The sequence below is a fragment of the Monodelphis domestica genome, chromosome 3 (assembly GCF_027887165.1).
Source record: "Monodelphis domestica isolate mMonDom1 chromosome 3, mMonDom1.pri, whole genome shotgun sequence".
Taxonomy (NCBI): domain Eukaryota; kingdom Metazoa; phylum Chordata; class Mammalia; order Didelphimorphia; family Didelphidae; genus Monodelphis; species Monodelphis domestica.
This window is the reverse complement of record NC_077229.1, coordinates 5,355,947-5,380,778: the sequence shown is the minus strand read 5'-3', so window position 1 is coordinate 5,380,778 and position 24,832 is coordinate 5,355,947. Positions and strand designations below refer to the sequence as shown.

The window sequence follows — 24,832 nt, the reverse complement described above, 5'->3', positions numbered from 1 at the left end:
GAGAAAATTCTCTTTAAAAGGAGGTCAGAAGGCCTCTGAACTTAATTCAGCTATGGAGCTGAATTGAAGGCTGGTCTCTGTCTCGGTGGCTGAAAGGGAGTGCAGCTTTGGTAGCTGAGTTGGAGCTCGGACTAGTTGGAGTAGCTGGGTCTCTCTGAACACTAGAATCTTGCTTGGGACAAGATCTTGTGGTGAGTTGATTAAAGACTAACTGGTCTCTCTTAAAGCTCAGGCCTAGGCCCCTTTTCCCATTATTTCCTCTTACTCTCTCCCTCCCTTTCCTTTAATTCCTTAATTTGTATTAATTAAAATCTCCATAAAACCCACCTTACTTGGATATATTTAATATTTGGGAATTTTCCCATGGCAACCACTGTATTTTTTATTTGAAACCATATTTCTGCGGTCACATTTTAAGGCAACCACTCTTTTAACTGTACCAACTTGGATCCTGGGAATGGGGCTATCTGACCTTGAACTCCAGCCCTTGCATCTCATAAGTCTGGTGGACTGCAGGTTCTCTAGTTTTTCATTAATCCATTGATTTTTATTAATTCACAATAATAAAAAAATGGTGTAAGGAATTAAAGATTTGACTAAAATATGTGAATTATAATATTGTGGTCACCAATTTAAAAATATTATTGCTCAAGTCAAAATGGGTTTCAATAGCTTTTATTTACAAAGAAAAATACAAAAATAGGGTAGTGAAGATATTTAGCCTATCACACTAAATACTGCTCCAATGCTCGACTCAGCCCGGCACGACTTTTTAACCCTACACCACAGTTAAACCCTCTACAGAAATCAGGAAAGGAAAGCCATCTATTCACTCACTCCAGAGCCAGTCCAAGTCCCAAGTTACATCCAAGAGGCAGGCCACCAGTCAAAGAAGACAAAAATGATCTTCAGCCCAAGAAGTTCAGGGATTTTATAATACTTTTTGTCCCTTCTCCTCTTCACAGGGGCCAATCATATCTTCCAAATTGCCTAGCACTGTCTTGCCATGTCTTGGGGGGGGGGGGGATCCACTTCTTAGCTTCTGAAGGTGTTAACCCTCATAGGATTCACAAATTTCTGATTGAATGGGTTAAAAGAATGGAGCTTTCCAAGTAAGTGACTTGTGAATTCTCTTACTTGATAACAAGGTGGAACTCTCCAAGAAGTGTTAATTTAAGAGTTAACTCAAAATAGACAAAGAGAATAAAGAATTCCCCTTTATAAGGTGAGAGAAAAAGGGGGATCTTGGTCACATTAGAAAAGAGAGAATTAAAGGTATATATTCATGTACATATGAAAAGCTTCTTAGGGAGGGAGATTTCTATACTTTTCATAAGGAGAGATTAATATCTCCTTTCTGAAGGGCACAACTTTCACTAATTTTTGTATAAGAAGTTGCCAATCAAAAATTGCTAATACTAATTAATGTATACTAGAGAATAATGCATGATTTTATCCCATAAAATAAGGCTTGTCTCCAATGTGAATTGTCTGATGTGTAGCAAGATAGTCCCTCTTTGTGAAAGCCATTCCATACTGTTTGCATTCCTAAGGTTTCTTGCCAGTGTGGATTCTCTGATGTGTAGCAAGATGGCTCCTTTGAGTGAATGCCTTTCCACATTGTTTACATTCATAAGGTTTCTCTCCAGTGTGGATTCTCTCATGATCAACAAGAGAGTCCCTCTTTATGAAAGCCTTTCCGCACTGTTTACATTCATAAGGTTTCTCTCCAGTGTGGATTCTCTGATGTGTAGCTAGATGGCTTCTCTGAGTGAAAGCCTTTCCACAGTGTTTACATTCATAAGGTTTCTCTCCTGTGTGGATTCTCTGATGTTTAACAAGAGAACCTCTGTCTGTGAAAGCCTTTCCACATTGTTTACATTCATAAGGTTTCTCTTTAGTATGGATTCTCTGATGTTTAGCAAGAAAGCCCCTCTCTGTGAAAACCTTTCCACATTGTTTACATACATAAGATTTCTCTCGAGAGTGGATTCTCTGATGTTTAGATAGAGAGACCTTCCATGGAAAAGCCTTTCTACAATGTTTACATTCATAAGGTTTCTCTCCAGTATGGATTATCTTATGTGCAGCAAGAGATCTTCTATGTGTGAAAGCCTTTCCACATTGTGTACATTCATAAGGTTTCTCTCCAGTGTGAATTTTCTGATGTTTAGCAAGATAGCTTCTCCTTATAAAAGCCTTTCCACACTGTTTACATCCATAAGGTTTCTCTCCAGTGTGGTTTCTCTCATGTGCAGCAAGATGGCTCCTCACAGTAAAAGCCACTCCACACTGTGTACATTCATAAGGTTTTTCTCCAGTGTGCATTCTCTGATGTTTAACAAGAGAGCTTTTCTCTGTGAAAGACTTTCCACATTGGTTACATTCATATGGTTTCTCTCCAGTGTGGATTCTCTGATGTTTAGCAAGATAGCTACTCCTTATAAAAGCCTTTCCACACTGATTACATTCATAAGGTTTCTCTCCTGTGTGGATTCTCTCATGTGTAGCAAGATGGCTCTTCACAGTAAAAGCCATTCTACAGTGTGTACATTCATAAGGTTTCTCTCCAGTGTGGATTCTCTGATGTTTAACAAGAGAGCCTCTGTCCGTGAAAGCCTTTCCACATTGTTTACATTCATACGGTTTCTCTCCAGTGTGGATTCTCTGATGTGTGGCAAGAGAGAACTTCCATGTAAAAGCCTTTCCACACTGTTTACATTGATAAGGTTTCTCTCCAGTGTGGATTCTCTGATGTGTAGCAAGAGAGACCTTCCATGTAAAAGTCTTTCCACAGTGTTTACAGTCATAAGGTTTCTCTCCAGTGTGGACTGTTTTATGTGCAGCAAGAGATCTCCTCTGTGTGAAAGCCTTTCCGCATTGTTTACATTCATAAGGTTTCTCTCCTGTGTGGATTCTCTGATGGGCAGCAAGAGAGAACTTCCATGTAAAAGTCTTTCCACACTGTTTACATTCAAAAGGTTTCTCTCCAGTATGAATTCTCTGATGTGTGGCAAGAGAGACCTTCCATGTAAAAGCCTTTCCACAGTGTTTACATTCATAAGGTTTCTCTCCAGTGTGGACTGTCTCATGCGCAGTAAGAGATCTCCTCTGTGTGAAAACCTTTCCACACTGTGTACATTCATAAGGTTTCTCTCCAGCGTGGATTCTCTGATGTTTAGCAAGATTGCTCCTCTTTGTGAAAGCCTTTCCACAGTGTTTACAGTCATAAGGTTTCTCTCCAGTGTGGATTCTCTGATGTGTATTAAGCGCAGAGTTCTGACTTTTATCCCTCACAGAAACCATTAATACACATTTACTTTTTTTATGTCTAATAAGGTCTAAACTCCAGCCAAAGGCCAATCGCTCTAGGTTTCCCTGATACGTGGGAATTTCAGGTTTCTCAGGAGACAGAACATTTCCTACTTCATCAGGAAAGCATTTGTTATATTCACTATCCTGACAACAGTCATTTTCTGAGGTCAATTTCATATACTGATTTAGGCCTGAATATTGGTTGAATTTCTCTGAAGTTTTACCAAATTCATTGTCACTGTCTGGATTTTTATTTAAGTTGATAGTAGAGTCACAGTTTTCTCTCAAAATGAAGTCATGGGGACCCTCATTCATGCATCTTTGAGGGCAAGATACTTTCACAAAAAATCTCAACTTTGTAGATATCTCCTTCACTTCAAAATTAGCCTCTGCCTCTGAAGAAGACAAACAATGATATAAACACATAAGGAAGGTGGACACACACACACACACACACACACACACACACACACACACACACACACACACACACACAGAGCAATATAAGTTCTTTCCTCTGATGGCAGAAAGTAAACTGATTTTTATTGTATTTCCCAAAGCAAAAAGTAGTTTTTAAATTTAAACTAGCAGAACCAGTCTTTGGATATACCATTTGGTCATACCTGCAAGATGGATGATTTTCGAAGACTTTCACATACAATAACAAAGAAAACTCACAAAGAACCTGTGACACAGGCAGGCCCAAGAGTCTCATCATACTTTGCAACTCATGTTATGAGTAAAGAATGGAGGAAATATCTGACTGAATTCCTGGCAGCTAGACTACAATTCAAACCCTGTGCATGAACATGCTTTGTCTTCAGTATTGGACAGTCTTTCTCCATTGCCCTATCTTTCCTAAAAAGCCACTACTTCATTATTCTTATAATTTTGTGAATCTCAGGTAAGCTTCCAGATATTCTGTTCTCATCATTTTGGATGCACTATATAAGGATGATATTAGACATTAAGTCTTGTTATATTCGTTTAGAGATAAGAAGTGGAGAAGCTGGCTTGAGAAAGAATTGGAGTTTCAAACAGAGCTGAGTCAGTGTCAGTTTCAAGTCTAATGATTTTTCTGTATGGCAGTTGTTCTCTGGCAGTTGGCAGAGTCAGACTCTCTGAGGGCTTGGGGAGATATCTCTCTCACTCTCTCTCACTGTCTGAGGTAGAATGAGAGGAGGGAAACACGTGAGGGAACTAAGTGTTTTCCTTTTCCAACCTGGGAAACACTAGTGACTATATATTGTCATTTTCATAGATTGGTTTATCTTGGAGAAGACCAAGGAAAAACCTAGTCTTTGGTTTGGACACTGAGTCTGTTAAAGCTCAGAGTACTAACTTAGTTCTTTCTAAGGCTCAGTCAGCTATCCTTTGTCATTTTTATATCTCGGAGATAAAGTTAAGAATTATAAGGATAATAGTGTTAGTTTATTGAAGAATAGGGAAATTTTGGGTTAGTCAGATTAGGAAGGATTAGTGTAGCCTATGTTATAGTGAAAATCACCTTTAAAGTTGTTATAATATTAATTTATGGTCGCCAAGGAATTTACCTATGAAATTCCTAAAATGAAACACTCAAGTCAGAATGGAGTTTATAGTGGTTTAATCACAACGGGAATAAGAAAAAGGAGAGGGAGAGAAGGAGAGAGGAGGAAAGGGAAAAAAGGTTAACTCAACCTTCTGGCAGAGCTAGAGGGAGTTTAGGCCTGAAGGCCAAGGTAGAGAAGAGAATCAGTCCTTGATTCACGTGACCAATCTGAAGGAAAGCTGTCTGTGGGCCTCCTCCCTGCTCAAGCTCCTAGCATGAACTGGCGCCTAGCCCTGTCCACAGGAAGTGAGCGAATTCCAGAGGCTGCTTTCTCCGTCACTTCCAGTGCCTCACAAATGCCAATGGTGGCTTAAGCTTGGCTTAGGAAGCCCAGGTGGGCAGTAATTTATTTCTGATTTGTCATTGACTAGCACATACCTGTGTAGTGTGGGTGTGCACAAATTTGGGTGCTAGACCGAGCAAGATGGAAATTTTAAAATTCATACTTGTGGACACAGGAGAAGCGGTTCTATGCAGAATGAGGGAGTTTTATTTGGGTGGAGTTAGAACTTTTTTGAACCTTATATTTTCAATAAATAGTTTCTTTTTCTATGACAAGAGTCTCCTTAGCATACTTGTGCTTGGCCCTGAAGAGAAGTTCACTTCTGAGCTTCACTTCACTTATATAAGCTGAAGATACTTTGTAAGCGCAGCAAGCAGAGTATCAAAATTGGTTTATAACCCATAATCAATTCATTGCCCATTAGTTTTATAGTTTGCCTATTATTTTTACAAGTATCAGTGGTCATTGTCATATGGTCATTCTTGGTAAATTTTGTATGCTAAACAGAAAAACAACTTCACTCTTTTTAGCTCTAATGCAATAATTCTCAAAGTAGAAGTTTTCTTCTATTCTCCACAGATGCACAAATATTATGCCATTTAGTGCAGACATACTATATATTCATCTTATTTTATGATCTACCATATATTATATGTCTCATGCCCTATAGTGAGTCTAATGTCCATCTCTCAGGAAATGAGCATGATTCAGCATTGGTCTGATAGCCCCTAAGTCTAGCATTCCCTTCACTACAGGAGATGGAAGCCTTTTGGGGTAACAGTCCTATTACACCTGCTTTCACCTCACTCACCTGGGCAGGAGTTCCTTGGGCCTTTTTGCTCTAGTAGCCATGGTGATTCTCCTTGCTGAAAATAGGAGATAAAATTTTCTCTAGGAACTGGAAGCCCTGGGCATAAGAAAGAAGGAAGGTATTAGGAGAGAAGAAAATATAATATTTTTAAAAAGGAAGCCTATAGAATGGCTTTTGTTGTATTCATTGTTGGGACATTTGCTGGAGGTAAGAGAACATGGAAACTATTTCCAATCAGAAAAGCCCATCTTTATTTACTTCTTGTAATAGAAGGATAGGCACATTCCATAGCCTTGATCATCTAAAACTGGGGTCCCCAAACTATGGCCCACGGACACATGCAGCCCCCCTGAGGCCATGTTTATGGCCCTCACCACACTTCCGGAACAGGCACCTCTTTCATTGGTGGTCATTGAGAGGAGCACTGTATATGACAGCGCTGCAAAGCATGGCATTGCTCACATACAGTACTACTTCCAGTGACATAATCCGTTGCATAGCGCCTTAGAATTAGGCTCCGCGGAAAGGATTATGTGGCTGCACAATGGAAGAAGTCAGCATGGTGAGCGGCATTCTTGGGGAGGAGATTCCACAGTGTATATACTACTGCCTGGTTAGGTTTAGGCTTAGGGTTAGAGTTAGGTTTTTATAGTCCAACCCTCCAACGGTCTGAGGGAGATTGAACTGGCCCCCTATGTAAAAAATTTGGGGACCCCTGAACTAGAACGTAAAGGCATGTGGAAACAAAGGGATAAGAGATAAGAACTTGGTGTCAGAAAAGCAAATTTAATCCAGCCTCTGAGAGATGGTAAGTGGGTGCCCCAAGTAAATTATTTAATTTAATCTCTGTTTGCCTTGGTTGTTTCAACTATGAGTTGAAGGCAATAAGACTATCAGACTCACAGGGATGTTGTGAAATAAAGGATAATTATGAACCCTTTTACCCAGTACAGGACATAGAGCAGGTAGTTTGAAATGCTTATTCCCTTCCATTCCATTCCTAACATCTGACCTGGGATTTGAGGGAAGAATGAAGGAGGAATAAGGATAAACTTGCTAGACTGGGCAGGATTAGGAACTGTGAGCAATAATTTTATACTTCTTTTTTTTTAATTCCCTTATTGTTATGTACATAACAATCCTCTCACATTCACTTTCTATATATCTACTTGTGCATATTAAATGTGTTTCCTATAAAAATCATAGAATTTAGGTTTTTAATCCACTCTGTTATGTGAACTTTAGATTACTCCACCCTACTTAGACTAACAAAACCAGGAATGTCTACACCCATATTTAAGAATTAAGTATTTAGGAGGATGGCCTATGACAGACATGCGCTAGCAAATGACAAATCAGAAACAACTGACAGATCCCTGGGCTATCCTAAGTAAAGCCTAAGATATCATTGGTACAGGTGAGATGCAGGAAAGTGATGTAAAACCGTCTATATATTTCATTTCACTTCCTCTCTTGGGGCTCTTTTGATGGTGGAGAGGTGGCTGGTGGCAGCTTGCTAAGCATGTCAGCATCTTGGCGTGGCGGCTGCTATTGTCCGGGTTTATCGGTGGTGAATTTTAAAAACTATTCCACCCTAGTCAAGCCATACTTTAGAAGATCTGATTTAGCTATTTGATTACTAACAATGGAGATACTGGATTAACAGAATCAAGTCTTGGGAACTATACATTTCTCCACCCTCCTTAGTTTAACAAGATCAGAAATGCCTGCATCATACTCAAAGATTTAATTATCTGAGGAAATGGCCTTCAACAGACATGTGCAGAAAAAGCAGACAGACCCCTGGGCTGTCCTAAGTCAAGCTAAGCTATCATTGGTACAGATAAGATGCCGGAAAGTGAGGTAAAGTCATCTATATAAGGCACATCACTTGCTCTCTCTCCCTCTTTCCCCAGAGAGGTGACTCTGGCTGGCAGCATGCTAAGTGTTCCAACATCTTGGCGTGGTGGTGCAGTTATTTGTCTGGGTTTGGAGGTGAGTTTGCCCTTGAGCTGATTCAGGTTCAGGCATCTGGGCTGAGACCTTTTGGAGTTCAGGCTGATTCCTTTCTCCTTACTCTCCAAAACCTTACCTAACCGGGGGGAGAAATCCTACACCCTTTCCTTCTTCCTTCTTCTTAATTTCTTTCCACTATATCAATTAAATCACCACAAATTTCCAGCTGACTTGGTTATATTTCTTTTATATTTGGGATATCCATGGCAACCAAATAATTTACATAGTTTAGATCACAATGCTAAAATTATCCTTTACATGGTGAATTTTCCTTGATACCATACTGGAGGAAGCCTAGTAACCTAGTTCGGTGAGGCTCTTCTCTGAGATCTCTCGGAGTTTAGGTTGATTTTTCTCTCCTTTACCTTCTAAACACTTTGGTCTTAGAGAAGCCTCTCATCTTCAAGGACCTCGTGGCTTACCTGGCACAGCCAGGTGTGAGAAATCCTATACCTTTTCCCTCTCTCTTCTCCTTGATTTCTTCCCTATATATTGATTAAACCACCATATATTTCCAAACTGACTTGGGTATTTTATTTGGGATATCCCCTGGCGACCAAAAATCAAATTTAGATTAGGTCACAACTCTAAATTATCCTAACAGTCATCTGCTTCCATTTTATGGGTGAGTTTATCTCATTTACAATCATAGTTCTGATTAAGATATCTGTATTCCCCTTCATCTCATTTTCCTCTTTTAATTTTATACTTTCTCCTTCACTGTATCTCCACACAGTTCTCTTTTAATCACTTTCCCCATTTCCCCTCCCTTATATTATTCCCTTCCCTACCATCACCCTTCTTATTCCCCTTCTACTTCTCTATAGGGCCTCTTAATCACTCCTCCACCTTCCTTATATTATTCCCCTTCCTCCACCTTTCTTATTTTCCTTCTATTCCTCTATAGAAGATAAGATTCTATACCCCAATTAGCCTGGCTGTCATTCTCAATGAGAATATATTTTACTGACTGCCAGTCACCATCCTCATTGACCCTTCCTCTATAATAGTTTTTCTTTCCATGCCTCTTTATTTGATGTAATTTGCCCCATGTTACTTCTTTTTCTCTCAGTGCAATCCTCTTTTTCACCTCTTAATTTTTTTCATATCTTCCCAAATACTTTAGTACTACCCCCTCTTTCTAAGAATACTTCAAATAACTACTATGATAAGAAGAGCAATTTTAAGAATTAAAAATATCATCTTTCCACTAAGCACATATACAATATGACCTTATTGAGTCTTGTAAATTTTCTTATTCACCTTTTTATGTTTCTCTTGACTTTTCTACTGGGACATCCACTTTTCTGTTTTGCTCTGTTCTTTTCATCAGGAATGCTTGGACATTCCCTTTTTTTATTAAAAAATTATTCCCCCCCCCAAAAGAATATAGTCAGTCTTGATGGGTGAGTGATTCATGGTTATAAACCCAGTTTCCTTGCCTTCCAGAATATCATACTCAAAGCATTTTAATCCTTTAATGTAGAAGCTCCTAGATTCTATGTAATCAATACTGGCAGGGGGAAGTGGGAGGTATAGGGTCTCCATGATATCAGATTTGTTTCTTACTGGCTTAATTAATTTCTCCTTAACATGGAATTTCTTCAATTTGTCTATAATATTTCTGGGAGTTGTCATTTGGGAATTTATTGCAGGAGGTGATCTGCAGAATCTTTCAATTGCCCTTTTAAACTATGACTCAAGGATAACAAGGCAGTTTTCTTTGATAATTTCTTGTAATATGACATCTAGGCTTTTTTATTTTTTGTAGTCTAATAAATCTTAGATTGTCTTTCCTGGATTGATTTTCTAGGTTAGTGGTTTTTAAACTCACATTTAATATTTTCTTATATTCCTAAATTCTTTTTATTTTGTTTTATTGTTTCTTGATGTCTCATAGTCATTGGCTTCTATATGCCCAATTCTAATTAAAAAAATAATTATTTGCCATGACCTTCTGATCCTCCTTTTCCATTTGGCCCATTTTACTTTTCCTAGAACTCTTTTCTACACTGGATTTTTTTACCATCTTTTTCTACTTAGTCAACTCTACTTTTTAAAAAAACTTTTCTTCATTGGATCTTTGTGCTTCTTTTCCCACTTGACCAATTTGGCTTTTTCAGGTCTTTTCTTTTTTTTCATTACTTTAATTTCTTTTCTCCATTTTTCTTTAACTTCTTTCATTTGATTTTTGAATTCCTTTTTGAACTCTTCTAGCACCTGAAACCAATTCCCATTATTATTTGAAGTTTTTCATCTGGAGACTTTTGTATCCTAATTGCTGCCTGAGACTGTGCCTTGCTCTTCTTTGCCTCCTTAGAAATTTTCTATGGTTTGATTTTTTATTTTTTGGTATTTACTCATTTTCCCAGACTCTCCCCCTCCCACTTTGACTTCTAGCTCTGTTTTCAGGGTAGAGGGGGCATTCTCTTAAAACTTCAGTTTTTCCTTGCTGCTCCCCAGATATAATTTTGGTTTTCTGCAGCTTTCATTTATTCCAAGGTGGAACCACAGACTATGGGTTGGGCTATCTGAAAGCTACTGATTTGGTCTCCTCTAGAGACTCCTGATGGCTTGCAAAGCTCAGAGAACCCTTTGCCCTAGGGTTAAATGATTCACCACATGACTGAATTTGCCAAGTGACTTTGGGATCTCACCACAGCCTTATGCTAGCCCTTTGTATTCCAAGGGTTGGGCATAGGGATGTGCTAATAATGTAGACCGATGAAGGGTCCCAGGGTCTTGAAGTTGGCTTGTGCCCAGGTTCAGAACCCGGAGTACTAGGTGTGGGGTGAATTGTCTGCACTCTTCTATGCGCAGTTTTACTTCCTGTTACCCTCTTATGTCCCAAAATAGACTCTTTCTGCCTAACTTTCAAGTTGTTTTCCTCAGGAGAGCCACTTCATTATTGCCCACATTTGTTCTGTGACTCTATTAATTTAAAAGTGCATTTTAAGGTTGCTTTGAGATACTCATGGTGGTTCCAGCTTTTGCTTCTGCTGTGCTACCTTCTTGGCTTCACCTCTCCCACTAATATGTAATAACAAGAAATCCTTTCTGGAGACCAAACCCAGCCCAAAGGGGAAGGACCTGCCTGTTCCCTTCAATGCCCATCTTCAAGGAAAAGCTGCCTGGGTATAAACAGAGAATTTGCACACAAATTTCATGTCGAATTAGAGGCTGGACTAGATGCCTTCTGATATTACCTTCAGAAATGTAAATCTGTAACACTCATTTAAGTGTTCACCTGAAGCTATCTAAAACAGAGGAGAAACAATTTCAGGGGCAAGAAAGGAAAGTCCTAGTTTCTTGTCATATAACTCAAAACATTTTTTATGAAAAGCAGGAAGGAGGGGACCCCTAGGCAGAGGTGAGCACTTTTTCTTTTTTAATCATTGACAAAGGCTCAAAATCCTATAATTTGGCTTGGAATGAAGACATTTTTTTAATGGCAGATTCAGGTTAATGGAGAAAATCATACTTACCCACAGAGAGTAGAGTCTGTACATTCTCCAGCATGACCTCCAGGTACAGCTGTTTTTGAAAATGGTCCAATAGGCACCACTCTTCGTGGGTGAAATCCACAGCCACATCCTTGAATGTTATTGGCCCCTAAAACAGCAAAAGTCACAGGATTTAGAGCTGAACCTTCAAATTTCATCTAGAACAACCCTCATCAACTGACTGGAGAAAACTGAAGTACACAAGGGATTTACCCAAACTCCTAACCTTGAAGGGTGTCAGAGCCAGCAATGTAGACTAGTCATACAGAGCCCATGAAATACTGACAAAGGCATTTTGTGACTGAAGTGAGAATCATGTGAAGAGTAAAACCTGGACAAATGTGTTACTCTGAAATGCTTTTCCATGTGGAATGAGGGAGATGAGAAGTGCTTTCTGAGTGAAGTATGAGATTCTGTGGAAAAGAAAGAGAGAAGGTGATCTGAAATTCCTCCTGATCACAAGAGTTAGAGTTGATTTGGTAAGAACATGTTTTTGAAGAGTTTCTGAGAAGGTAGCATGTAGTATGTATTCTAGGGGGAAAGTATACCAGTGATTAATGAGGAAAAAACAAAGAAAAAGGAATTCTCTACTTAATCTGATGAGATCAACACTGACAAATCCTGTGATGGAAAAATATGGTCAAAACTGATCCTGATGGTAATGGTCAAGGGACAGTAAAAGCAAGATATCATTGCAAAGGCAATTTTCTTGTTGTGGCCATATTAGGAATTCACAGGATTAATAAGTACTGAAACCTTTAATAAAAGGAATGATTTGGAGATTTATGCTAAATTTGTGACTTGGGGTCACAAGTCCCGTGTTTTGTTTGTTTGAGATTTGTAATTTTATAAAAACCCAAGAATTTTGAATTTTGTTTAAGATTTTACTCTTATAAAAATAAAAGATTTTGATTCTGTTCAAGAAAAGATCTTCAAGAAAAAAAGCTTGAAATTTTTATATCCAGAGAATGAACTGTTGCAGAAAGATGCCGAAAACCTACACTTCATCAAGAAGATCAAGAATGAACTTTGGATGTGATTGATTGGACTGAACTTTTGATTGAACATTTATTGTAACTGTACACATTTATGCCAAAAGGGACTGCCCCTAATTTGGCTTTCTGTCAATGCGTCTAGCAAAACATTGGTTTTCCTTTCTTTTCTTTTCTATTTCCTCTCTCACTATTCTAATTTCTCTTAGAAAATTGAATATTGTGTATATCTTTAGTTAGAAGTGAATTTAGAACTACAAAATGATTATGTTAAGTGATCAATGGGGAGACTAGTCTCCCAATGATCATCAGGGGGGATTGTAAACCTCAAAATTTCTTAGACTTATAAATGTTGGAATTTCACCATTGGGAAATTTCATACTTGGAAAATTTCTTAGTGATAGTCTATTGGAATGTGAACCCAATTGACAAGGGAGGTTCCTCCTTCTCCCTTCTTAAGATTACTTTAGGACAGAAACCTTTTGCTGAACAATGGAAAGGGCTTTGACCTATGCTTAAGCACAGAACAGGAATTTCTTTGAGTCATGATTGATTTTAGAATTGATACAATAGAGATACTTGGAATGACAGAACCAGGTCTTGGAAAATACAATTTCCACCCCACTCAGTCCTAACAGGATTTAGGAAGGGCTGCAGCATAGATCAAAATTTAATTATTCCAATCTCTACCCTACTCAGGGCAACAGGATTTGGGAAGGGCTGTAGCAAAGGATCAAAGATTTAATTATTTGAAGAATATGACCTTCAACAGACATGTGCAAAGCCACAGACCTCTGGGCGGTCCTGGGTTAAGCTAGAGCCACCATTGGCACAGGAAAGACATGGACCGTGATTGGTAGATGTGAGAACTGAGGGGAGGGAACTTGGATGGTTTCCTTAAAGATAGAGGGGTCTGAGGACTGAGGGGGTTGGTTGGAGAGTTTTGGCTCTGAGTGGTTGGAGAGGTGCTCTGAGAAGCTTGCTCTGAAGGAAGCTGGAGGTGGAGGCCCTTGAGACTGTTTCTCCATTTTGGTCACGTGAGTAATAGGGACTGATCTCCTTTCTTTGCCCCAGCTATCTAAGGGCTTGGGCCTTTTGGCCCAGCCTAAACAGAAGGGGTATTTAAGCCCTATTCCCTTCTCTCCCCTTTCTCTCTCCCTCTCTCTAATTCCTTTCTTCCTCCTGTTTGGAATTAAACTCTATAAAAGGTTGATGGCTGACTTGAGTTTTCATTTAGGAATTACATAGCTGAATTCCTTGGCAACCTTAAATTAATATATATCAGTCTTTTAAAGTGATTTCCTTGTCACAGGCAGAAGCAGTCTTAATTTGGCTTTCTCTAAAGGGGCCCACTCCCAGCTCTCCTAATCAACATTGCAAGCAGCCTCCTAATCAACACATCACACAGCTTTTACAGCAGGGAAGGGACACTAGAGATAAGACATTTTACATGGAGCTCAGTGAGGCTCATATAACATCCCAATTTCTAAGAATCATCTCTATCCATTATGCCATATTTCTATGATCATAAGAATACTGAGTAAATGCCATATATCAAAAGTACTGACTAATCATTGCTAGCACAGGATTGGTAACCTTGATGTGAATGATAGTAATACTTATCGCCAATATTAGTAAGATACTGAATTGACTTACAAATAAAATCTTAAGCTGTAAGTGCCCAAAACAAGGAGGCCGAAAGGCTTTTTCCTAAACCTATCTTTGATTTTGTGTGTTCTTTCGATCTTGCTACCTCCCATATTCCATATTTAGTGTCTGTGGCCAAACCCGCAGGTTAGGATCCTGTGTGACCTTTGTGTAGTGCTGGTTATAGTATAACTGCCACCCAATTTCAGTAAATATCTGCAGATGACTTCACAGCATTGAAGTGTCTCAGAGTCACGACTGTGGCGAGTACCAGCAACCTTTTTAAAATACGGGTCAAAAGATTTTTTCTCAAGTATGTTATATACATTTATTGCTTTGCATACTAAAGAAACTGGGAACTAAGGTATCAGTATCTAAGTTATAAGACTTAAGAGTGATTATCAAATGGCATCCTGAATTCTTGGAAGAAGGGACGATGAAGACAGCGGACTGGGATAAAAATAGGAGAATCTTTTTAAAAAGCACAGGGACTGAGCCCAACTTCACTGGAGAAGGGTTGGTAAGCTTGTTAGGAATCTGTCTATTTACATTTCACTCTTTCCACTTCTTTGTAAATAAAAGCTGCTAAAAGTCATTTTGACTTAAGCTATATTTTAAAATCGGTGAGGACAATATTACTTTATAACTTTTATTTAGTATAAAAACTTAAATTTAAACCTTAGACTATTTCTCTGGCAATCTGGCAGACATGGGGATTAGTCAAGAATGCATTAGAAATGCTATGTAGTAACAATCAGAAACCTATATCCTTATTAGACAATCCTCATCTTCAAAAATTGCCTGTCTACCTATATTCCTATACTAAACTAAGTATCTGACTACTTTTGTTAGTAACTAATTTATAACTAATTATAAAATCATCAAGCTAATCAATCAAGCTACCCAAGCTAATCATTGTTTCACTCATTCACATAGTGAATCAATGTAGCCTAACCATGTTTATGTATTTGTGTTTATGTTTTTATTATGTTATTTTTGCTATATTATGTTGTTTTGCCAGTGTTATGTCAGTATTACTGTTGTCAGTGTTGCATGTAATATACTTACCACTCCTTCAGATCTTTCCTTCTCTTCTCATCTTATCTTGCTTGAATAATTCTTCTCCAACTCCATGGTAGTAAATGTATTTATGAATATTTGTTTGTGAATATATGTTGTTATTTTGTGCTATAATACATTCTCCAAAATTTTTTAATTCATTAGTCCATTAATCCTGTGATCCTCTTCATTATAAATTCCATTCAAAGTCATTATTTCAATATTTATAAGTCCTTCCAATCTATTAACAATGTCCATTAATTTCCTGAATTCTTCTCTTTATCTGCATTGTCCTCTTCCATCCGATGTGCTCTTCCACTGGGATAGTGCTCTCCTTACTGATCTTTCTGACTGCAGACTCAGTTTGCCTGATGATTCTCACTTTCTACAATTTATTCTTCTTCAATGGCTTGTACATTTTCATTATTAATACCATGTGCTAATTTTATATGTGAACAATACCATGAATCTCTACCCAAAACTTTTACCAATGATGGAGAGATTAACACAATTGTGTAAGTACCTACCCAACTCTCTTGTGTTGCTGATATTTTAACAAAATGTGACATATATAATATCTCCTGGCTTGAAATTATGGAGAGAATAATCCAATGGATCAGCTTTGATCAATACTCCCAGGTCATATAATTTTTGAGTTGTTGTAAAGCACTTAAGTATGAAGCAAGTTGACACTCTCCTCCTAAGAGAGATGTATAGACTGTCTTAAAAGTTTTTGCCTGTGGTGGAGCATGTCCAAAGAGCATTTCTTAGGATGATACATGTAAATCTGTTCTTGATCTTGTATATAGGTAAAACAAAGCTATGGGAAGAATATCTGGCCATTTTATCTGAGATTCAGCACAGATCTTCCCCCACCATAGCCTTGAGTTCCCTATTTACATGCTCTACTTGACCTGAACTTTGTGGATGATAAGGAACACGGGTCGCAGTGCTGGAAGGGATGGAGTCTGATATATCAGATTATTGAAACAATTCATGACATCAAAGACTTCTGTGGGAGGAATCACTGCTCAGGTCTGTATCCTCATCTGAGGAATCTGAAGGCCCTGCAGAAGGAGCTGGACTCCCTGGGAATGGCGGGTGACTCCCTGGCCTGAGGAGATCCAGGAAACAAGCTCGGCCCATCCAGTAGCACTTTGAGCCTGGGAATATTCATGCAAACTCCAGGCTCCCTGAGGACAGTGGCCCAGAGAGGCTCCTGTGACCTTGGGAGTCTGAGAGCTCTGGAGGATTCAGTCCATTTTCTTCTCTTATCTCAGAGCTGAGCTCAGGACTTGGGATCAAAGGTTCCAGCCCTCAGACCAAAACTCACTGCCCTCCAGCCTGGTAAAGACTTCGCTAAGGGTCAGTGTGAATTTTAGATTTACTCTACCCTGCTTAGTTTTTAGAATTCTAGCAACCAGGAATGTATACACCCCCACTTAAGGATTACCTGTAGGGGAGGATGGTCTATGACTGACATGTGTTAGCAAGTGACAAATCAGAAACAACTGACTGACCCCCTGGGCTGTCCTAAACCAAGCTTAAGCTACCATTGGTACATGTGAGACGCAGGAAGGTGTAAACCTCAAAATTTCTCAGACTTATGAATGTTAGGGGTTTCCTCCATTGGGGAATCTTCTACTTAAAAAAATTCCCTAGCAGATAGTGAGAATTCTACTTGAATGTGAGGGCTCCTTGCCTTGGGAATATCCCTACTCCACTCTACTTAGGACTGCTTTAGGACAGAGAGCTCCTTGAGAACAATGAAAAGTGCTTTGACCCATGCTTATGGAAAGGACAGGAAGTTCTTTGAGTCATGACTATTTTAGAATTGATACAATGGGATACTAAGTACCTATAAAGGTGGGGCAACTTGTAAACTACTTAAACCTAAAAGGGTGATAACTTATTCAGAGGTTTTTTCTAATGAAATTTGTTGAGACAGCAGCATTTTTTTCCTGACTTACTAAAGAGGTTAAAACTACTCAGCTGTGAATTCAAAATGGGCGGTCCTTTAGAAACATCTACAGTGATTGGTAGATGTAAGGACTTAGGGGAGGTGACAGAGAAGATTTTGCCCTTAAAAATAAGAGCTCAGGGAAGAGCTGGGAAGTCATTCTGAAACATTCAGATTGGAGAGACTCATTCTGAGGAGACTGATTCTGAAACATTCAGATGGAGGAGGGAGCTGGTGAAAGCAGCTGAGATGCTGCTGGCCTGGTGTCATTAGAAATCCTTACTTAGACAGATCTTATGGTGAGTTATAAAAAAAACTGACTGATTTCTCTTTTAAGACTCAGGTCTAGGCCATATTGGCTTGAGGCCCTTCATACTTATTCCTTTCTTTCTCTCTCTCTTTCTTTGATTACTCATTGTATTGTTAATTAAAATCTCTATAAAACCCAATTGACTTGGGTATTTGAATAATTGGGAATATTTCCCTGGCGACCACCTTATATTTGATTTTAAACCCAAGACACTGTAGTGAAACATATTTCTGCGGTCAAATTTACTCACCCTCTCTTATATCTATCACAACTTATATCTTCCACTATTTTAATCACTATAGTTTAAGACCTCAACCATTTTAAATCTCACAAAGGGATGTAAAGAACTGCCTAGATATTTCTCCTCAATTCCTGTGATCACTTTATTGGCTGCGATGGGAACTCTTGGCTGCATTTGGTGTTTTGAGGCTTGGTGGTGACGTTATTGGGAGATGCTTTGTAGCATGGTTTAAGTGAGATGTCCTCTCTGAGTGACCTTGGTGAGTAAACCAAGGCTGATTCCTCTTTTCCTTGACCTCCTGAAAGGCACTATCTTCCAATGAGGCCCCTAATCTTGGAGGAGGCCTCGTGGCTAGAAGCCAAGCTAGATTTAATCTTCTGAGAAGGCCCCTTGTCTGAGGCTTCTGAACTCCCTTTGACTTACTCCAGGCCAGAGAGACTCTCCTACCCTTACCCTCCTCTTCTTCTTAATTTCTTTCTTCTATTGTAATTAAACCACCGTAAAAATCCCAAACTGACTTGAGTATTTCATTGGGATTGAATTTTAATTCCTGGCGACCACTAATATAATATATTCATTCAACACCCCTAATTTTAACCTTAACATCTGTCAGACACCCAGGAAACACCTGCCTCATGTTTCTGGGGGATTTTGGCTCCAGGCGGGATGGGTGCCACCTGCAGCTTCCACTGAACACAATTAAGGTTTGGATCTTCAGCTCAGAACGACGGTCCAGAGATGTCTCTGAGCCTCTCAATATTTTCCATGGAGGGAACTGCAAGATCCCACCAGGCAGGGCAGAGCCACGGTAACCAGGGTCGGATGGCCGCCCTGGAGCTGACTGGCCTTCAGGAACCAAAAGTGCTCTTTGATGCCACCTTCCTGCCAGGCTCCTGCCTCACTCCCTCCCCAGCTCCCACCAGGGCCTGCTCTCCTCAGCCAGCCCAGCCCTCTCCCCTGACGCCCCTCTACCCATCCTGATGCCAGCCCCTGCCAGGCTCTTTCCTCTTGGGCCTGGGGAAGCCCAATCCTGTTTGTCAACCCCCCCATTCCCCAGCTCCTCCCACTGAGGCCCTCCTGTGGCTGGGGGTGTGTGTGTGTGTGGGGGGGGGGGCTGTCAGCAGGGCATGTGGGGGAGAAGCTCAGGGCCTGCCCTGGAGGCTGCCTTTGCTGTGAGGACAGAACAAGGTGCTGGATGTGCTCAGCAGTGCCCACCCCTCCCCCACTTCTTCTTACTGTCTAATAAGGCCCAAAGGCCTGGCGGAGGCTGACCCACTGCCTGACCCAGGAAGCAGCCCCATGGCGTGTCCTCTGGCCTGGAGGCAGGAGCCTGGCTGGAGACCTTCTCAGCAGACCTTCCAGCCTGCCCGCCTCACCCAGCGCTTTCCTTGGGCTAAAAACGCTCCAGCTGGGCCTCACCTGATCTCCCCCAAACTCCTTCTGAAGCCCCCTGGCAGGCCTGACTGACCCCCACAAGCCTGGGGCCTGGAGGGCAGGAGCAGAGCCTGACCCTGGGACATCCCTGGAGCTGGGGGACCCCCGGCCACCCCGCTGAGGGAGGGGATCACACTGGGGGGGGGGGAAGAATGGCAGCGCCTGGGCCTGTCTGGTGGAATCTGGGCGGCTCATCCTGGCAGGGCCAAGGCTGGGAAACCCCAGAACAGGGTGGATGGGGGACAGCCAGGACTGACCCTGGAGCTCCCCCTGAGCACAAGCAGTGACGGCGCCCCTGGAGGCCTGGCAGAGACCCAGCTCTGAGTTCTGCTGGATCCCAGCCTGGCCCGGGGAGGGGCTGCACTCACCTGGGAGGGGGGCCTCGGGGTCCCGGGGGCCATTCCTCTGGCTGCAGGTTCTCTGCAGGGCCACCCTGGGGTCCTTCAGGGGGTGGCAGCCCGAGGGGGAGAGACTTCCTCTGTGTGTGCCTGGAGGGGGGGGGGAGAAAGAGGGGGAGGGTCAGAGGGGCTCCCAGGCCCTTCCCTGGTCTCAGGGGGGAAGAGGGAGCCTCAGGCTGGGAGAGAGCCTGGAAGAAGCCCCGCCCCTTCTGCCGCCATGTTTGGCTTCATTCCATTCAGAAGCAGCACTGGGTGGATGGAGGGAGACTGTTGGGGGAGGGGTTACTGGGGAATGGGGGGTTGGGGGCAGGTGGCCATCAGGTGGGGGTTGGGGAGGAGGAGCTGGCATTTCTTCAGTGCCCGAGATCGGGGCTCCTCCCATGGAATGTGGACACAGGGAAACACACGCGCGCACACACATACACACGCGCACACACACACACACGACCCCTAGGCTGCTTCTCCCCTTGGCCGGTTTGGACCAGGAGGGCACTTTTGCATTTGTCTCTTTTCGGAGGTCCTTTAAAGCGAGGGACAGACACGGAGGCAGCACCTCCCCTCCCCCCCCCCCCCCAGCATTTAAGGGGGCGAGGCTAGGGTCCTGCCTCTCGTAGCACATGCGCACAAGCTCAGAAATGAGGCCCGGGAGCAGAACTTTAGGAGCAGAACATCTCAGCTGCCATAGCAGGGAGCCCCGGCCCCGCCCCGGCCCCTCTCACCCAGCAAAGTTCCGAGAAGCACAGCAGTAACCCTTCCAACAGCTGAGACTACTCACAAGCGATTCCCAGCATGCCTCGAGGCTTCCATAGTGGGGAGGAGCGAAGGCTCGGGAGGAGTCAGGGAACCGGCATTCTGGGAAATGGAGTCCTCTACTTGGGATAGCCAAGACTTGCATGATGTCATGATACACGTGTTCTGGGAAATGTAGTCCTCCACAGGGAAAGCAGAGACTTCCATGATGTTGTGACACAGGCATTCTGGGAAATGGAATCTTCCTGCCTGGACCCTAGGGTGTAGAGGCTTGGTGGGGGAGGGGCATATAGGAATTATACTCCACCGTGGGGGAGCTGCAGCCTTCTGCCCACAGCCCCATTTCCCTTTCGTGGCCCTGCCAGCTGCCTTCTCCTTAGATGAGAAACTGCTTCTGCTTAAGGCCTGGCACATAGCAGGTGCCTAATTAGTAACTGATTAATCAATCCATGGATCTCTGGTCCCGAGGGTCTGAGGAGGTGGCACTGGGATACCCCCTTCTGACAGAGAAAGAAACCAAGGCAGAGGGCAGCAGCTGACAGTCCAGGCCCAGACCCAGGCCCCCCTGCCAGGGTCCCCTCCTTCAGGGATCTCCCTGAATATCCTGCAGCTGCTTTGAGGGTACCCCAGGGACTCCCCAAAGGAAGGGCCTGTCTTATCACCAGGTGGAGGAATCAGGTGACTCCGGAGCTGCCCTCCAGCCTGGAACCCCCCAAATCTAGGATTAAATGTGGCCTCAGACACTTCTCAGCTGGGGGAGTCTGGCCAAGGCCCTTCCCCATCCATTGCCTCAGTTTCCCCATTGTGGAATCCAGAGAATAAGAGCCTGAGCCTGGGGGCTGTGGGGAAGATGGTCCAGAGAGGATCTGGGGGGAAACAGCTACTTCCTTGGGGAAATTTAGAGGAGGTGACACAAGAGAAAAAGGTCTTTAAATAGAGGAAAAAAGACTGAAGATGTAATTCGGATTCAGACATCCTGATGAGTTCCAGCACACACAGTCAATCGCCAGGGTTTGGCATGAAGGACGGAGGAGTGACCGGAAGGTAGACACCCAGACTTCTTTTACACTGTCACCCTTGGTGAGGGAGGTGTAAACCTCTGAGAAAGGCCCATCTTCTTGAGACTCTCTTCCCCTGGCTGGGCTTAGAGATTCCAACTGGTCTCAGAAAAAGCCAGACTTCTCTCTCTCTCTCTCTCTCTCTCTCTCTCTCTCTCTCTCTCTCTCTCTCTCTCTCTCTCTCTCTCTCTCTCTCTCTCTCTCTCTCTCTCTCTCTCTCTCTCTCTCTCTCTCTCTCTCTCTCTCTCTCTCTCTCTCTCTCTCTCTCTCTCTCTCTCTCTCTCTCTCTGTCTCATTCCTTAATATCTTCCTTCTATTGTAAATATTGTAAATAAACTACCATAAATTCTATTTTCTTTAATAATTCAGTTTGGGATTTAGAAAATTAAATCTCTGGGGACCACCTAATTAATATATTATCAGTCCAACCACAAATAATTTTAACAGAAAGAACTCCTCTCTCATCTCAAACTCATGGAGACCATGGACCTTGGATTCCCTCTTGTCTCATCATCCTCACGTCACATCCCTCAGAGCCTTCTGTAAACATCCACCCCTTTGCCATGCCTCAGAGGAAGAAGTAGCTCTCCACCTGGGCCAGGCCAAGCTCTCAGTACCCAGATGATTCTATTTCCTCCATCCTGTCTTCTCTAGCCCCATCTCCTATCCCTGGTTGTTCCTAATCTTCAGTTCTCCCTTTCTGCTGGCTCCTTCCCAACAGATAACTTGGTTCTGCTATATACAAGCTTTTCCTTGTTTCATTCTTCCTCAAAAAAATGCTCCTTTGACTTGTGTCCTCACTAGATGTCATCCTTTTATCTTCCCTCCTTTTTGTAGTCAAACTCTCTGAAAAGGACACATATAATCTGTGACTGCAGTTCACTTCCTCTCACTCCCTTCTGAACTCTACAGGTTGCTTCAGACCTCAGTCACCTGAAACTACTTTCTTCAACTTCACCAGTGATCTTGGAATCCCCAAAAAGAATGGCCTTTGTTCAGTCTCCAACACTCTGGAGGGTTCTTGTTGGGGACAAGGGGAAAAAGATTGAGCCAGGAGGGCTGCAGGGGTTCTGAATGAACAGTGGTGCAGTACGGTAAATGGGAAATGAAAACACTCACTCTTCTGATGTTCATCTGATGTCCTAGCTTTAATCCACACACTGCCTCACTACCAATAATTACAGGTGTGCAGTTATAGATTTTACCCATGGGAAAGTCAAGCTAACCTAACCTAAGAAACTAGACAGTCACCAAAATAGATTCTGGGCAGTATTATCTTAGAATTCTGGGAGCTCCTTGTCTTTCTTCTAGCAGAAACTAGACAGACACCTAGGGAACTATCCTTGGTTAACTCATTTTCTCTCAAAAACTTCTTTTCTTTGAGATAGTATTCCTGCCTGACCTCACTCAAGGATGCTAGAGGAGAGGGGAACAAGGCAAAGAGGACTTAGCTCTTTGTGTTCTCTATATCTCTCCCTTTTTAAATTTAAAAGCTCCACACATGGTGCTCTGGGAAGAGAGGAAGGAACATGTCAAAAAAGGGACGATTACCTTTTTGAGTTTTCATCCCCTTCTTCCTTGTGCTGTAAGCCCCGTACATGGCGGGCTATTATAAGGAGGGCTTGGGATACAGAGTGAATCAGAACAGGGAAGCCAACACAGAGAAAGAAGCCCATTACAACTAAAAGACTCAGAGTCAGGAGGTTTTACATTGCTCCAGGTATCAGTCCACATGCCTGCTGAACCCAATCATTTATAAAAGTAGCAATAAGGGAGGGTGACAAATCTTGATGAATACTTTCATCTCTATGATTACCAATGTTCTGCACATCTTCCAAATTCACTGATATATTGGTTAATCCCCACAAACCCTATAGGTGAGCTTGAATCCTGGTAAATTTTATATCACTAGCATTATATGGAACAGGTAACAAGCAAAAGTGAGTATATCAACAATCACATTGCAGCTTTTTCTGCAACTCAGAAGTCAGTTCTAGTACATCATCTCTAAGAGCAGATATAGTGGTATAAAAATCCTGATTAATTCTATCCTGTGCTGGAAAAGCCTTGATTACATTGTATGCTAATGCCTGCAAGTAAGCAGATTGATGTATTTGAGTCTGCACTGTTTGTACTGTGAAGTGTTAAATTTTGGGGTGGGAGTTTGAGCAAAAGTCAGGAGAGCACCTTGTTAAAACACAAAACACTTATTTATTTTGAGGAAAGTTTGGATAGGAACTAGAAAGGAGGAAAATGATGACATGGGCACTGTACCCCCAGAGACTCAGGCAAACTATTATCAGGGAAAATTCCTTGCTCCCTTCCATCCTCATGACTCTGAGCCTAAAAACACCCAATGACCCCTCTAGGGTCCTGAGATGACTATCTTCCTTTGATCATCTTCTAAATTTAAGATGAACGGGAAGTTGCACCTCAAGGCCATACCTCGATCCTATCAGACATCTGTTTGTTCCCTAAAACTAAGGAATCTTTATGTCCCCAGGCAGATGATCACCCTACTTTGCCAAATGTCTGGGTGACTAACACTCGGTTGTAAAAAATATAAAATCCCCAGAACCGAGAACAGCCTTTCCTTTCATGCTGTCCTCCCAAGGAACTGCTCCCCATCTTGCTGTTCCACCTTGCTATCCTCCTGACCATTCTAAACATTACCTCCTAATTTAATAATTTTATCTCTTTGTTTTTAAGCTAAGGTTTGGAGTCTTGCATTCTTGCAAAATATATTGTTCCTGAACCCCAGGGGTACACATTTGTACCCCCATAACATCTTGCCACCCAACATTTTTGGCTCTCTTGAAAGCTACTCCTGTACCCCACATCATCCATGAGGACACAGCTTCTCAGATAGGAAGGAGCCTTTTCTTTGACTCTTGAAACCCCCATCCTTTGGCTGATATCTTTGTGGGAACTCTTTTGTCCTCTCTCTCCCATTGGCCCCAGATCAGTCTGGCCGCTGGATTTTGGGGTCTGTCTATTGGCTTCCCCTTCTGATACTGGAAGACGTTCTGGTGTGTGGGAAGACTTGCCTCAGTGTTAAATTGAGTGCTCTTGGTTGGGCAACCTCTGTGGACGCACAGTTGTTGACCCTCCAGTGTGGAATTGGCCATTCTGCATCTAAATGGGACAGAGACAGAGCGTACCCCAAAATCCCCTTTGGGGTGTATACTTAAAAATTGGAAAAATTGGCACTAAACAGCTTAAAGAAAAAGCAAGGCCGGGGGGAGGCACAGTCAAGATGGCGGCTTAGCAAGCAGCACAAGTTCAGACCTCAGAAAACTCTTCCTTCCAGATTACAAACTGAATGCTCCTAGACTTAAAGAGGAAGAAATAAATTACCTAAACAACCCCAAATCAGAAAAAGAAATTGAAAAAGCCATCAAAGAACTCCCTAAGAAAAAATCCCCAGGTCCAGATGGATTCACAAATGAATTCTATAAAACAAA

General features: G+C 42.0%; 1 protein-coding gene across 1 annotated transcript; it reads right to left on the bottom strand.

The window, feature by feature from the left end:
• Window positions 1–659: 659 nt before the first annotated feature.
• On the bottom strand, window positions 660–20,375 carry LOC103092678 (zinc finger protein 420-like). Its single transcript, XM_016432925.2, has 5 exons — window positions 20,280–20,375; window positions 19,531–19,650; window positions 11,502–11,628; window positions 6,001–6,096; window positions 660–3,710 (listed from the first exon to the last, which is right to left on the bottom strand). The coding sequence occupies exons 2-5, from the start codon at window positions 19,561–19,563 to the stop codon at window positions 1,549–1,551; spliced, it is 2,418 nt and encodes an 805-aa protein (XP_016288411.2). The 5' UTR covers window positions 19,564–19,650; window positions 20,280–20,375; the 3' UTR covers window positions 660–1,548.
• Between the last annotated feature and the right edge of the window lie 4,457 nt (window positions 20,376–24,832).

Excerpts from the sequence above, each read along its gene's own strand:
- LOC103092678 (XM_016432925.2), bottom strand. The coding sequence starts at position 19,563 with ATGGCCCCCGGGACCCCGAGGCCCCCCTCCCAG. Across the intron at positions 11,629-19,530 it reads CCCCGAGGCCCCCCTCCCAG|GGGCCAATAACATTCAAGGA; the intron begins GTGAGTGCAGCC and ends TTGCTGTTTTAG. Across the intron at positions 3,711-6,000 it reads CCCAAGGAACTCCTGCCCAG|AGGCAGAGGCTAATTTTGAA; the intron begins GTGAGTGAGGTG and ends TGTCTTCTTCAG.